At 45.4% G+C, this 12489-nt stretch overlaps 1 protein-coding gene across 1 annotated transcript; it reads left to right on the top strand.

Annotated features, from left to right (window-relative positions):
* Positions 1-2783: 2783 nt before the first annotated feature.
* Positions 2784-11575, top strand: HSD17B2 (hydroxysteroid 17-beta dehydrogenase 2). The gene is made up of 5 exons (XM_044427960.1): positions 2784-3069; positions 5897-6109; positions 6963-7148; positions 9941-10078; positions 11071-11575. The coding sequence occupies exons 1-5, from the start codon at positions 2784-2786 to the stop codon at positions 11409-11411; spliced, it is 1164 nt and encodes a 387-aa protein (XP_044283895.1). The 3' UTR covers positions 11412-11575.
* The last annotated feature ends 914 nt before the right edge of the window (positions 11576-12489 follow it).

Below are 12489 nucleotides of genomic sequence, written 5' to 3' on the forward strand. Positions count from 1 at the left end.
CAGATGTTCTCCAGGTGGAGGAGAAAGTGTCCATCAGCTTCTTAAATACTGGGCCCACCATTGACAGGGGATGAACTACAATCGTAGTATCAACCATATTGCCAACACCATTCTGATTTCGCACCTGACACACTGCAAGCGTGAGCAGAACATTGCTGTGTTCAACTCCAGGGAAGCAACTAAGTTTAGTGCTCTGCCAAACTTTGTCCTCCAATTTCTCAGGAGTGTTTTCCCCGGGAAATAGGGTTTTATTATTTTTCTGGCTTCATTCTCAGGGCAAATCAGACTTGAATTTGAACTTATTTTGTGGTGAGCTAACCCAAAGGCAGGCTGAGACAGAGCTGAGGGTATTTTGTATGTTTCTTTGTTCTATGTCTCTCCATGTCTCTGCTCTGCCTGAGTCACCTAATCTGACAAAAGCCCAAAAGGAGGAATTTCCTCATATGTTTTCCTTTGGACTTCAACTGAACAGTGAGAAGCCAAAGAGGTCACCAGCTGTCAGTGAAGGACAGAACATTTGCGTGATCCCTTAGACATCTCATGAGCAAGGTAAACACAAGAACCCTAATCCATCCCAAACAATACCTCTAAATTCCCTTTCCTTCCATTTCTTTTCAAAAGCAATTTTTGTGGTATGAGGTGGAATGAGCATTGTTGAAAAAAAATGTATGTGGGAGAAACATCTTCAATTTTAGGAGCTGAAAAGGGCAGGGCAGGGCAGGGCAGGGCAGGGGAAAACAAACACCAAATCCATCACTTAATGCAGAGGGATTCAAAGTAAGACTTCTGGTGCACAAACCAATCCATTGCACCCTTGAAGCGCATAAGTTCCCAAACTCAGAATCCTGCATACACTCAATGCATGGTGCAAGGTGTGGTGGAGAGGTTTTCAGCCATCCTGTGCAGGTGCTTTGGAAACATAGGAACTGAGCAGTCAGAAGGGGCCTCCTGGGCCATCCAGTCTGACCCCCAGCTTCAGCTGGCTCCACTCATGCTTTGGATGGGAGGGGAGGAGGGTGCGCTGCCGTCAGGACCCCGGCATCTCCGTAATGCCAGTCTTCTCCCCTTCTCTCCCTGCTAACCTTGAAGGTCAGTTTCCTGGCCTTGCAGACGCAGCTGGCTTGGTTCTTCCCATGTGAGTGGGCAGGGTGAGGTGGGCAATATGTTTACAAAGCTTGGTTTATGACCTACACTGCGGGACTCTCCATGGTTCTGTGTCCCTTTCAGTTGATGTTGAGGGCCACTGGAAGGCTTTCTTAAGCACTAAGCACTCAATGCTCTGTGCCCGAATGGTTTGATCTGTCTGTTTTGGTTTCTTCCTCATTCATAAGCGAAGCGAAGCGAAGCGAAGCGAAGCGAAGCAAAGCAAAGCAAAGCAAAGCAAAGCAAAGCAAAGCAAAGATTCTAGGTCTGAAAGAAATGCAGATGTTGGTAAGTTCTTATCAAACAACAATCCCTACTCTTGTATTGGTACTTGACTGGAACCAAAGTTGCGCACCAACCGTCAGTCTGAAAGTTGCATGAAATCCCCAGTAGCTATGGATAGCCTTTCTCCATGAATTTATCTAACATATTTTTTAAACCATCAAACTGGTGGCTTAGGATGGGTGAGAACGTAGTTCTGCCACACCTTTCAGACCCAAATACCATTTACAATTTGAAACTGACAGATTTTTCTGTTTGTGTTGGTTTCCACAAGACAACAGCCTGGGCACTTTTGAAAAATGCACAACACACCAGAAAAGTGTGCAGGTTTCTAAGATGCAGACAAAAAACACACTGTGGTCGGCAGATGGATGCACACCTGGAAAAATGTCCAAGCCTGACCGTTTTGCTCACCCAATAGGTGGTCTGCACTTCATCTCAAGGTAGCAAATTTCAGAAATGAAGCATCTACCCTGTGATGGATTCTCCTTCTTTCTCCTGTCTTATCCTAAGGCGTCTGCCCCACAGTTTACCTGCCATGTTGTAGGATTAAAAAACAGGAAGGGAATCATCTCTTTGCCCACTTTCTGCAATGCTGATCTCATTTGCTCATGAAACTGAAGCAAGATGGCTAGGATTCTCTCAGACAAATGGGCTCAGTATTGGAGGGGACATTAAACTTGCTAATTAAGTGATGCAGTCATGCCTTAGAACAAGCTGATGAAAGGACAGGCATTGTACTTATTAAGGAATCACAGTGGGAAGAGGAAACATCAAAAGGCAGTGGGGGCAGAGAGACACCTCTACCATGGTGGAAGCATGTTGTTTCTCTGTCTTTCCTTTTAAGAGTGACAACTTCTGCAAAAATGTTAATTATGCAATAGTTCCTGCCTCCCAGAGAATTGCTTGTTGCTTCATGTTTACTTCTGGCTCTGTCAATCATTACCCAAGCTGGGTGTCCCTCAGAAGGTAGAGTCCTCCTGCATTTTTTTTGATTCAAGTAATACACAAAGAGGTGATAGGAAGGTGTCCAAAAGTTATATCTTTTCTAGCAAGCGGCTGAAGCAAGCCACTGTGCACAGCACATGCATGCGCGCACACACACACACATACACACACCACACTCTTCACTGTTTGGAGGCATTAAATATCTCTCCCAGCCTCAATTGGCACTGACCCCTTTGTGACCTCCCCACCTCCTCCCTCTGTCCCGTTCCTATATAAGCTGCATTCTCTTATAGGAAGCCATGCATTCACAGCTCGGCTAGGAATTGTTGACGTGTGTCTTCAGCTTTTTGGGTCCTGCTCTTTTTGCAGTGCCTTTGCTGTGCCGTCCTGCCTGTCGTCCAGCTGAGATCATGGGCCTGCCCAACTCCGAAGCAGATAACTCCTTGTTGGTCTACATGGGAGCAACTGTGCTCTATGGGGGAACGATTCTTTATGCTGCCAAGAAGAGCCGGATCGAGAAACCCACCCCCTTTGTCTGGGGCCTCATCTTGCTTTTTGCTTTGGGGACTCTGTGTTTCACAATGCTGAGAAGCTACCTGGGCTTGACTTTGTTCTCGGTGGTGTGCCTCATCTACTGTGTTTCCACTTCTCTTCAAACCATGCTTCCCGTGGACCGCAAAGCAGTGCTTATCACAGGTAAGAAGGAACATTGTGGCGTTTACAAATCTCAGTCAAATATCATCTCTGGAAGGAGGGTGGGAAACGTTACATTACTGAATGATCTCTCTGCAATTCGTCACTTCCAAAGCTTTCTATCTCCCTGCCTTACATCCTGTCAGTTCTTAGGAATTTGCCTATTCCATCTTTTTCCTGACACTGTATTTTTGGGGCAAACTGAGGGTCTTTTATCTCAGGCAGAAATTCCTTGAGGTTTCTACCTTTCTGTGTTAGAGCACAATCCAACCCGTGTGCTAGAACAAAGTCCTAAGTCAGCCTGCATAAGGTGGCTGGAATTGGAAACAGCAAAGTGACTTCTTAAGGTTTCTATCTGGGCTTCATTTCTTCATCTTCTTTCATTGCAAAATGATGCTCTGAGCAGCAGAATCAGGTTCGTTCTGCACATCTGAACAGAAGAGATCTAGGGAATACAAGTTTGCTCCTGACATTCCACACTAAATACTCATGATAAATTGCATCACAACAGTGCCAAGAACACAATGCCACAGGAGCGCACAATACCTAGATACAAATTGCTTGTTTGTCTGAACGGCAGCTCGCCAAAGGGGGTGGGGGGGGGGGAGATGGTGCTATACATTGACCGGGGGGTCAGTGGAGGGAGACAGAAGGAAAATTCTTCAATGGCCTCTCGACACAACAGCCATTCACAAAAAAAGAGCACGCTGCTTGACATCTTGAGTTGTGAATATTCGTGGGGCATATTCTGCTTTCTGTGTTATGCCGCAAAGTCAATGTACAGCATGTTCCAGCCATTCCCCTGGCTGCTCCTCGGGTGTTAGATGCCTCCTCTCTCACTGAAGAAGTTGGAGTAGAGTCACCAGCAGCTATACATGTCACCCTCTTGGAGGAAAGCCCTGGTTCGTAGCTACGCTTTGAGCAACAGGCATTCTCTGCTCCGAGTGTACCAAACAAAGAGAAAGTAGATCACGTCCTCACATTCCAACAGCTGCAGGGAATCTGGGCAATTTCTGCCTGCAAAGTTTCCAGATGACAGTCCTTTGAAGTGTGGTAGGAAAGTCAGATGGAATGCACTGTGAGTAGGAGGGAGCCATTCAGACAACCCAGACTTAAAAGCAGTCCTATATTGCATGCTACATTATTCCACATCACACCAGATTAATGTGGTGCTGGGGAAGATGGGGTGGGAGAGAGCTGTGGCATTTCTGCCCTGCTTGGGGTTTTCCTGTGGGCATCTTGTTGGTCCCTGGGTGACCAGGACCCTGATCCTGCTGGATATTGTTTTGACATCGCCTTAAAAAATCCCTTATAAAGTTGCCTCTCTTTCTTTGCAATGAAACATACTGTAACTCTTAAAAAGAGTCCCTGGACAAACTTCCTGTGACTTCAGAGGCCTCCCGCTACCAAGTGTTTCAAATTTACATAATAAAAATTACCAAGTGCCTTGAATGCAACCTGCTACTTTTTCAAAGCAAAAGGGAAAAGGGGGGGGGGGGTGAAATTCCAAGCATTCCCAAGCTGACTTTGCCTGGAGAATTCCGAGCAACCCCTGAAAAACCTCCATGCAGTCAGGCAGCCTTTGCCAGAGACGAAAATAAATTCTCTGGAGGACTAATTGGAACCATTAACATATTTCATGCAGCCTCAGCCAGGCATGTGGCAATGCTCAGAATGGATGACTTGATGCACTTGCGACTGGATTTTACCCTGCAGGACCGGGATGGAAAGATTGTCATAAATAACTGCTTGGGGTTCTCCTGATGTTTAAGACAACAAGAACAAGAGTGAATAAGTCGATGCAATGAGATCAGTGGTAGAGGCAGTTTTCTGGTAATTGGCCTCGAAGAATTTCCTCTAGCCACACGATCAAGGCTAGTAAGAGTTTTGTACCATCCAACATGAGATCCACTTCAAACAAGAATCTTGTTTCATCCCTGCAAGACCGCTAGCTTCCATGCACTGAATGCCTTTCTTGAGGGTGTTGTCATTACTGTAATGTTTTCAGAATCCCCGGTCTCGGCTACTCAGCAAAGTTGGAACCAAGAGTGCCCATAATGTGCTCACAGCCATGCCTTGGGAGAATCCAAAAGACAAGCTGCTTTGCAGAGTCACATCAACAGAAAAACATAGAGTGAGTCAGAAGGGGTCTCCTGGGCCATCTGGTCTGACTCCCGGCTCTAGCCGGCTTTGCTCACGACATGCCCACCATGTGCATGTCCAGCCTAGCCTTGAACACCCTCACCGATGGGGCCTCAACCACCTCCCGTGGAAAAATCAACAAACCAGCTCTAGCAGTATCTTCTTCAACAGGACTAGCAGCTTCCCTGAAATATGTTGCTTTACAACAGAGAGGCAGCGAGTTCTTTTGCATTTATTCCATCCATCACATTTATATCCTCCCCTCTTTCCTGTGAGGAACCCAGGACAGATCACATGGGTTCATTTCCATTTTTCTGCCTAGCTGTCCCAAGGGGCTGGTCCGAGGTCAGCCCGTGAGCGTCAAGAACCAGAGCACACATTTCCCACATCCAAGTCCAGTGCTCTAACCACTTCAACACACTGCCTCCACTTTCTGTGACTGATTATTTCTGCAGGTCTATGATAAATATTGTCAAATCCTGGCTGGTGACAATATGCCAGCTATCGGCTGTTGTGCTATTCATTCCCACAAAGCTCTCATTATAAACTTGGGCTGAACAGGAAATTTTTAGGGGGTTTCAGATTACATCAGGGTCCCTGATAATTCAGCACTCAGAATCGCAGGTCTTTCCTGCCCCTCCAGGACACAGCCGGGTCTCATGCATATTCTGGTTTGGTTTTTCTCCAGGAACTGACTCTGGCATTGGGCACCAACTTGCAAAGTACCTTGACCAGCTGGGATTCACCGTCTTTGCCAGTGTTTTAGACCTGAACGGGCCCGGAGCAGAAAACCTGAGGAAGACGTGCTCAGAGAGACTTTCTCTCTTGAAGCTCGACATCACCAAGTCTGAGCAAATTAAAGACATGTTTCTCGCCGTGCAAAAGAAGTTGAAACATGCAGGTATGTGCTTCTCTGATTCTTGCTGCAGGATTCTCTGTAGCGCTGAAAGGACATTTCACGAGGCTGCAGAGGTGTGGCTTTTTTTATGTTGGCCTCAGGGTCCGTTCACTTTGCTCAGCTAAGTGAATGCAAGAAATTGATATATGTTATACCCAGTTGCATGCCACCTTGGAGTCTCCTGTCCCCTCGTCCCGTTCGCACACCAGATATTATCTGTGTCTGATTGCTACCGCGAGATTGTTGCATCCTGGCTGCTTCTATTCCTCAGCAATCAAGCATCAGGTCAAACCAAAATGGTGACCCACACAGCCGTGGAAGGCTGTTGCTGAAAGGCAGAGATCTTCAGAACATTTGGAGGCATTCGTAAGGCTAACACAATTCTATTCTCGAGCTCATCCTCACAATAACAACGACCCTGTGAGGTAGGCTGGGCTAAGGTGCTGAGCCCCAGAGCCACATTCCTAACCGCTACACCACACCAGTTATTGAGCAGGGCCAGTGGAAAGCCTGCGACTCCTGGAACATCTCCAGGAGGAGATCTATATTCCTACCTGGCATTTTTGATTCGGGAAATGCATGAACGGAAGGGTGCGGCATTCCTGTAGCGTGCTTGCAAAAGGCTGTTTAGCAATCTCGCTATGGAGAAATGCTTGCCTTTATTGCCTGTTTATCATTCAGGAAGCAACTGGACAGTCATTGGAGCGGGAAGATGTAAGCTGATGTTCTGCAACAGCTGGACCTGATGGCCTTCCTGGCCCCTTCCAGCTCTGCTATTCTAGGATCCTGCTTGTTGCAGGGATTTTTAAAAATGGTTTAACACACTTCTATATGCTTTGTTCTCCCCCCTTGCCAGATCTTTGGGGCTTGATCAACAATGCTGGGATACTGGGATTTGTGGGAGATGGGGAATTGCTATCCATGCATTCCTACAAGCAGTGCATGGATGTCAACTTCTTTGGTCCCGTTGAATTGTCCAAAACATTCTTGCCATTGCTCCGGACATCCAAAGGAAGGCTAATTAACATCTCAAGCATGGCAGGTGAGTCAAGCTGATGTGTTTGTGCAATTTGTACATGTGCTGACCAAGATTTGTGGTTGATTGTGCTTTGCAGACTAGCATATTTTCGAAGCCTTCCTATAGGCTTCCAAATTGAAACCCCTTCCCTCTGCATGCAGATCCCACTGTGATAACACCAAAGAAAGCATATGTGTGACCTGGAGCTTTGGAGGAATGGTCAACTGAGTTATTCTGTTCTATTTGTGTCATTTATATTCAGCTAAGCATAATAACATTGCAACGTGAAGTTCTCTGTGAACTGGCTGAAAAGATTCGGCCGTTGCATGGTACAGAAGAGAAATTATGATGCTGATGATGAATATTGCATTTAAAATATTAATGTCAACATCATATTTAAAACATAATTTAAAAAGAATTCCAATAATAAGAATGTGAGCACATTTAAAATATTAATTTCAAAGTCATATTTAAAATACCATTTAAAAAACAATTCCAATTACATGAACATCATGTTTAAAATATTAATATTAAAATCACATTTGAAGCACACATTTAAAAACAATTCTGATTTTAATGATGATGATGCTAAGAATAGTACAGAGCAGCGTAGGAGCAGAAGAAACTGAAGCAGCATGATTAATTTAATTGTGTGCCAGGGAAAATCTGGGTGAGCGAGTCCTTTTCTAGAAGGCCATTGGAAGAGGCCACATTTTCTGCCCAGGAATGGCATGGAGAAGGCTTTTGAGGAACGGTAGATGCTACTGAGGGATGGTGGCCAGTAAGGTAATATGTGGTCGCATCTCATGAAGGACCTACAAGGCTTCCTCTGATCTCCAAAGGCTTTGAGATAGACATTGAGACCGAGATGGGAAGTTAGTCTGCTGGACATCCCTGGTCTCATGTTTTGTGGGTACAGTGTCTAAGAAGCAGCCGGTGACTTTGGCCAGACAGGGTAGAACGTGGACAAGTTAGGAAGCTGAAGCCAGGTGAGGTGGGAACAGTGACAGGTAGGATAGAGCTTTATGGTTAGGCTCAAACTCAGGGCTCAGTCTCTAGGATCCACATACAGCTTCTTCCTTGTTCCACGAGGGGAGAAGGTGAACTGCCCATAGGGAACAGTAGACACGGTCTGGATTTTGGCATGGCTAAATAGAGCAAGAATGACTTGGTTAGTAGAGTTTTGGACTGGGGCACCAGATGACAGTTCTTCCCAGAGTCCAGCCAAGACACCTCACTGCAGATCTGAGGATGCATGGGAAGGAATGAAGCCATGAAAATGGCATACGGTTTATTGAATGCCATGATGAAATATGAATGTTTCAGATAAGCAAGCAAAAGAAAGCACAAGCTCCCCCTCTCTGCAGTGAGAATGGTTCCCTGAAAGGTTCAAGGATGCTCCATAGCCCAGTTGATGGACACATCAACTGCTCCCTCCAAGCCAACACCTCTTGCCATGGCTTTTGTGAAGCTCCTCTCTCCCAGAAGCTGTCAGTACACACAGGTTTTCCTCTCCTTACAAGAAAGAGAGCTTCAGGCCCCACTGGGATTTTTGGCAGGACAGCTCAAACGGTGGTCTTCTGCCTTTGGAGTCACCAACACAGCTGCCTCAAGGGCAGAAGGAAGACACCCCAAGGTCTGGCATGTTGCTTGCAAACAGACTAGAGCTTTTTATATTTGATTGGCATGTCAGAACAGCAGCTGGCGCATTTGTGGCCTCTCCCTGTTGTAAACTGTTGAAGCAAGTTCACCAAATGCATCATGTAAAATTGCTCGCTCTTTGATATTCATCAGAAAATTGCAGCACAAGATCAATTCCCACAGTACAGAAACAGCGCATTATGCATATTTAAAAATTCTCGCCCGCCTTTGGGGACCTCTTAAACATTTTTTTTAAATAATGGAAACATGAGTCGCTTCAGGCAGTGTAGTTTGGTAGTAGAGGGCATTTTCCCCTGCGGATCTTCAGATGGTGAGAGGTCCTTCCTGACAATGGGGATTGATGAAGACAAGGGAGCATGAACCCAATGCAGAGCTGTTAAAAACAGTTGCCTCGTCACCTCTCCATGGCTTCCATCTCTGTCTCCAACATGGCGGGCAGCCAATTGCCAAGTCAAATGGCATATACATTCATCAATTTTAGCAGTGAAAAAGCTGGTCTGTCAAAACGTCTGCGGCATTTAGGGGTTACAAAAAAGTAGTGGAGAAAACAGCCAGCTGAGAATCTTTGGAATGGCAAGTTGATAAATATGCATAGTCCTGTAGTCGCCAAAACCACTGACAGTTTTTCTGTTGCATGGCCATGCAGATTGGCCTGCCTATTTCTGTTATAGAAGCAAACATATCCCCCTGTTGCAGCCCATAATATCCCACTGGGGCTGCCTTTCCTCCCAAACAGGAGTGGGGAAGCTCAAGCCAAGCCTAGTTCTCGTGGGGCTAAGTCTGACTTTCTGGGGCTCTCTCAGTGTACATATTCCTGTTTCATTTCCCAACGTCAATTTTTTGGTGGGTCCCCAGCATTTGCAAAACAAAGCGAAGCAAAGCAAAAGGAATGAAGCCAGGAGTGAGGTCTTTGGCAATGGTAACTTTCCAATGTCTACCCTGGTGGAAATTTTAGAAATTTGCAGCTTTCCCAGGGTGGGCCACTGGGGAATGGGGCTGATATGGAAGAAGCGTGGGTGAAGAGGGGCTCTTTCCGTGCCTTGTACGAAGCTTCCGCACGGCAATTCAGCTCAGCTTTCTTCCTTGCAAACCGCTCACTTCGTCAAGTCACTCAAAGCAATCCTCTCAAGAGCTTCTTTCCATGGCTCCCACAGGCGGGGTCCCAATGCCAGGCATGGCTGCCTATGGAGCATCGAAAGCAGCACTGTCCATGTTTTCTGGCGTCTTGAGGCAGGAGCTCTCGAAATGGGGCATCAGAGTCTCTGTCATTCAACCGTCTGCCTTCAAAACAGGTAAATTGCCATGCCTCACCTCGTTGTTTGCGAGGCCTGTGTGGGGACCAGTGGGGTGACTCTGGGCCAGTCATAGACTCTCAGCCCAACCTACCCCACAGGGTTTTTGCTGTGAGGATAAGATTGTGCAGGAGGAGAATGATGTAAGGCACTTTGAATTATTTTTTTAAAGAAGAAGCAAGATATAAATCTAACAGATATAAATCTACATAACAAACAGAGTCTTCTCCTGGGTTTTGATGGCCATGTGGTAAGCCAAGCAGCTACAGCATGCTGGGAGAATGATTGCACAACAAAAGGTGAAACCCTCACACTTTTTCCTTGGCACCCGAAGTAAGGGAAACACAAGACACCTCCCAAACCCATGAGAACGTCTCCAAAACTTCCTCCTTTTCAAAAAGTTACTTTTCTATCAACTTGAGTGTGTCAGAAATTTTCTGTACAGCACAAATACACAACCTTTGCTAAGGAAGCTTTCCTTGAGGGAAGTTCTCAGAAAAACTCCACTGATCTGATTTTAACAGCGCAGCCTGTTCACACGGTCATTTCCAGAGTTTGATTATAGTCTGTTTGGGGCATCTTTGAACCATTTGAGCATGGAGATGTTCTGGGGGCAATGTGGCTATGTGGTTGGCCTATCATGTGCAGCTCATTCAGACTATATTAAAAAAGCACTCCAAAAGGACAGGGCCTCTTTAGATGGAAGGCTTCTGGGCTGGATCTAGCAGATCCACGCTTCTCCCTTCCTCCTCTTATCACAACTCCTTTTTTCATTCCCCTGCCCTCTTTTGTACGCGAAGTTGCAATTTCAGTAGGTGTGGAATTCTCAGTTGGGTTCTCCTTTTGAGTTCTGAGCTGGGCTGTACCCACTGAACCCAAAAGGTAGAACGTCAAAAGCTGTGTCTCAGTATAAGGGGAAGATGCTGCTTGGAAGCCTCAAATGCCCAATTAAGAAGTTCAGATATTTATGATTTGACTGGTTAATCTTCCAGCTATTCAGGGAACACCTGCGCTTTGGATGCGGGAAGAACAGATCCTTCTGGAGAACCTCACCCCAGATGTGAAGAAAGATTATGGAGAAGATTACATCCTTGCACTGAAAACAACTCTCCCTTTCATACATTCTGTATCCTCATCAGACTTCTCGCCAATGCAACGTGATGTTTTACATGCATTACTAGCAAAGTATCCACGTGCTTTGTACACACCAGGCAAGAATGCATACAAATGCATCTTCCTTTTCTCCTATTTCCCAGTCTGGTTTTATGATTTTTGTATGAGCAAACTATTGAAATTCCCAGTGGTGCCCAGCACTCTCCAAACAGCAGAATGAAAAGACAAGAACTTGTAAGCAGAAGGCACAAACTATCTGTACTCCAGGCAGCCATGGATAACATAGCCATTGCTTGAAAGCTTTGGATCCCTGTGTGATATAGCCAGTTCTGAGTGCTGGAGATCTCAGACCATTGTTGCCATTATCTGCTACTCTTGAATCCTCACCCTGCCTTGGAGGGTCCCCTTAGCTCCCATTCTGGATTGTAGTTTATACATAAGTAGCCCTACTGATGGGACCTTCTGGGATACTGTTCCAAAGAGTATAATCAGCTTACTTCAGTTTAAAAAAAACCCCATTATTTTACTTTATTATTAACCAAAACATGCCTGGACCACAAAAATACCCCAGCAGATCCATAGGAACACTTGTGCAGGGAACTTTTACAAGCTGAGGTCCTTAGCTAAGTTCTTTGGCAAACAGAATTAAAATTCATTGAGGGAAAGCTTTGCTATGATTTTTTTTAAGTTAGTAGGCCAAACTATTTCTATGCAGGAAGAAAAAAGTCAATGGGCTAAGCACAGCTCTGCATTTTTTTCCATTTTGCATATGTAAGATTAAATATTAAATTACCTGGACTTGCTGAGAGGTAAAAACCATTTTACCTCTTTTTATGTCATCCAGGTTTTTATGTCAAATCTTTTAGGGGGGAATTCAGTCAGAAGAAAGGCTTGCATAGACAGCATTTTCCTTGCAAGAGGTGCTGGGGTAACAAAATGACCCCAAATGAAACTTGTGCTAGTTCACTTTTTCCTTTTTTCATGTGTTTTCCTTGGATCCAAATTTTGTCAAAGTATGAGAATACAATGAGCAATTTTACTTGGTAAAATGAGTAATTTTACCCACTAAAATTAATGTAACTTAACGGGTCTGTTCTCAGTATGAACGTACTGCATTCACCTGCAGTCAACACAATGGAGGGGATGGAAGTGTTCAGCTTTAGGGTGGGGGCTTTCTTCATATGACAATGTACAGTTGTCCTGGAGGAACCGATGAAGGGAAATTAAATGGAAAGGCTGGAGCATGTGGAGCATCCATACTATGGGTTGGCAATTAGAATTAGAAGTAGTTACCGCTG

Source organism: Varanus komodoensis, unplaced genomic scaffold, assembly GCF_004798865.1.
Source record: "Varanus komodoensis strain SLA01 unplaced genomic scaffold, ASM479886v1 scaffold19, whole genome shotgun sequence".
NCBI classification, from domain to species: Eukaryota; Metazoa; Chordata; class Lepidosauria; order Squamata; family Varanidae; genus Varanus; species Varanus komodoensis.

Bases quoted from the DNA above. Each gene is read 5' to 3' on its own strand.
- HSD17B2 (XM_044427960.1), top strand. From the start codon at position 2,784: ATGGGCCTGCCCAACTCCGAAGCAGATAACTCCTTGTTGGTCTACATG. The intron at 6,110-6,962 runs GTATGTGCTTCT...CCCCCTTGCCAG, and splicing joins AAAGAAGTTGAAACATGCAG to ATCTTTGGGGCTTGATCAAC. The intron at 7,149-9,940 runs GTGAGTCAAGCT...TGGCTCCCACAG, and splicing joins TAACATCTCAAGCATGGCAG to GCGGGGTCCCAATGCCAGGC.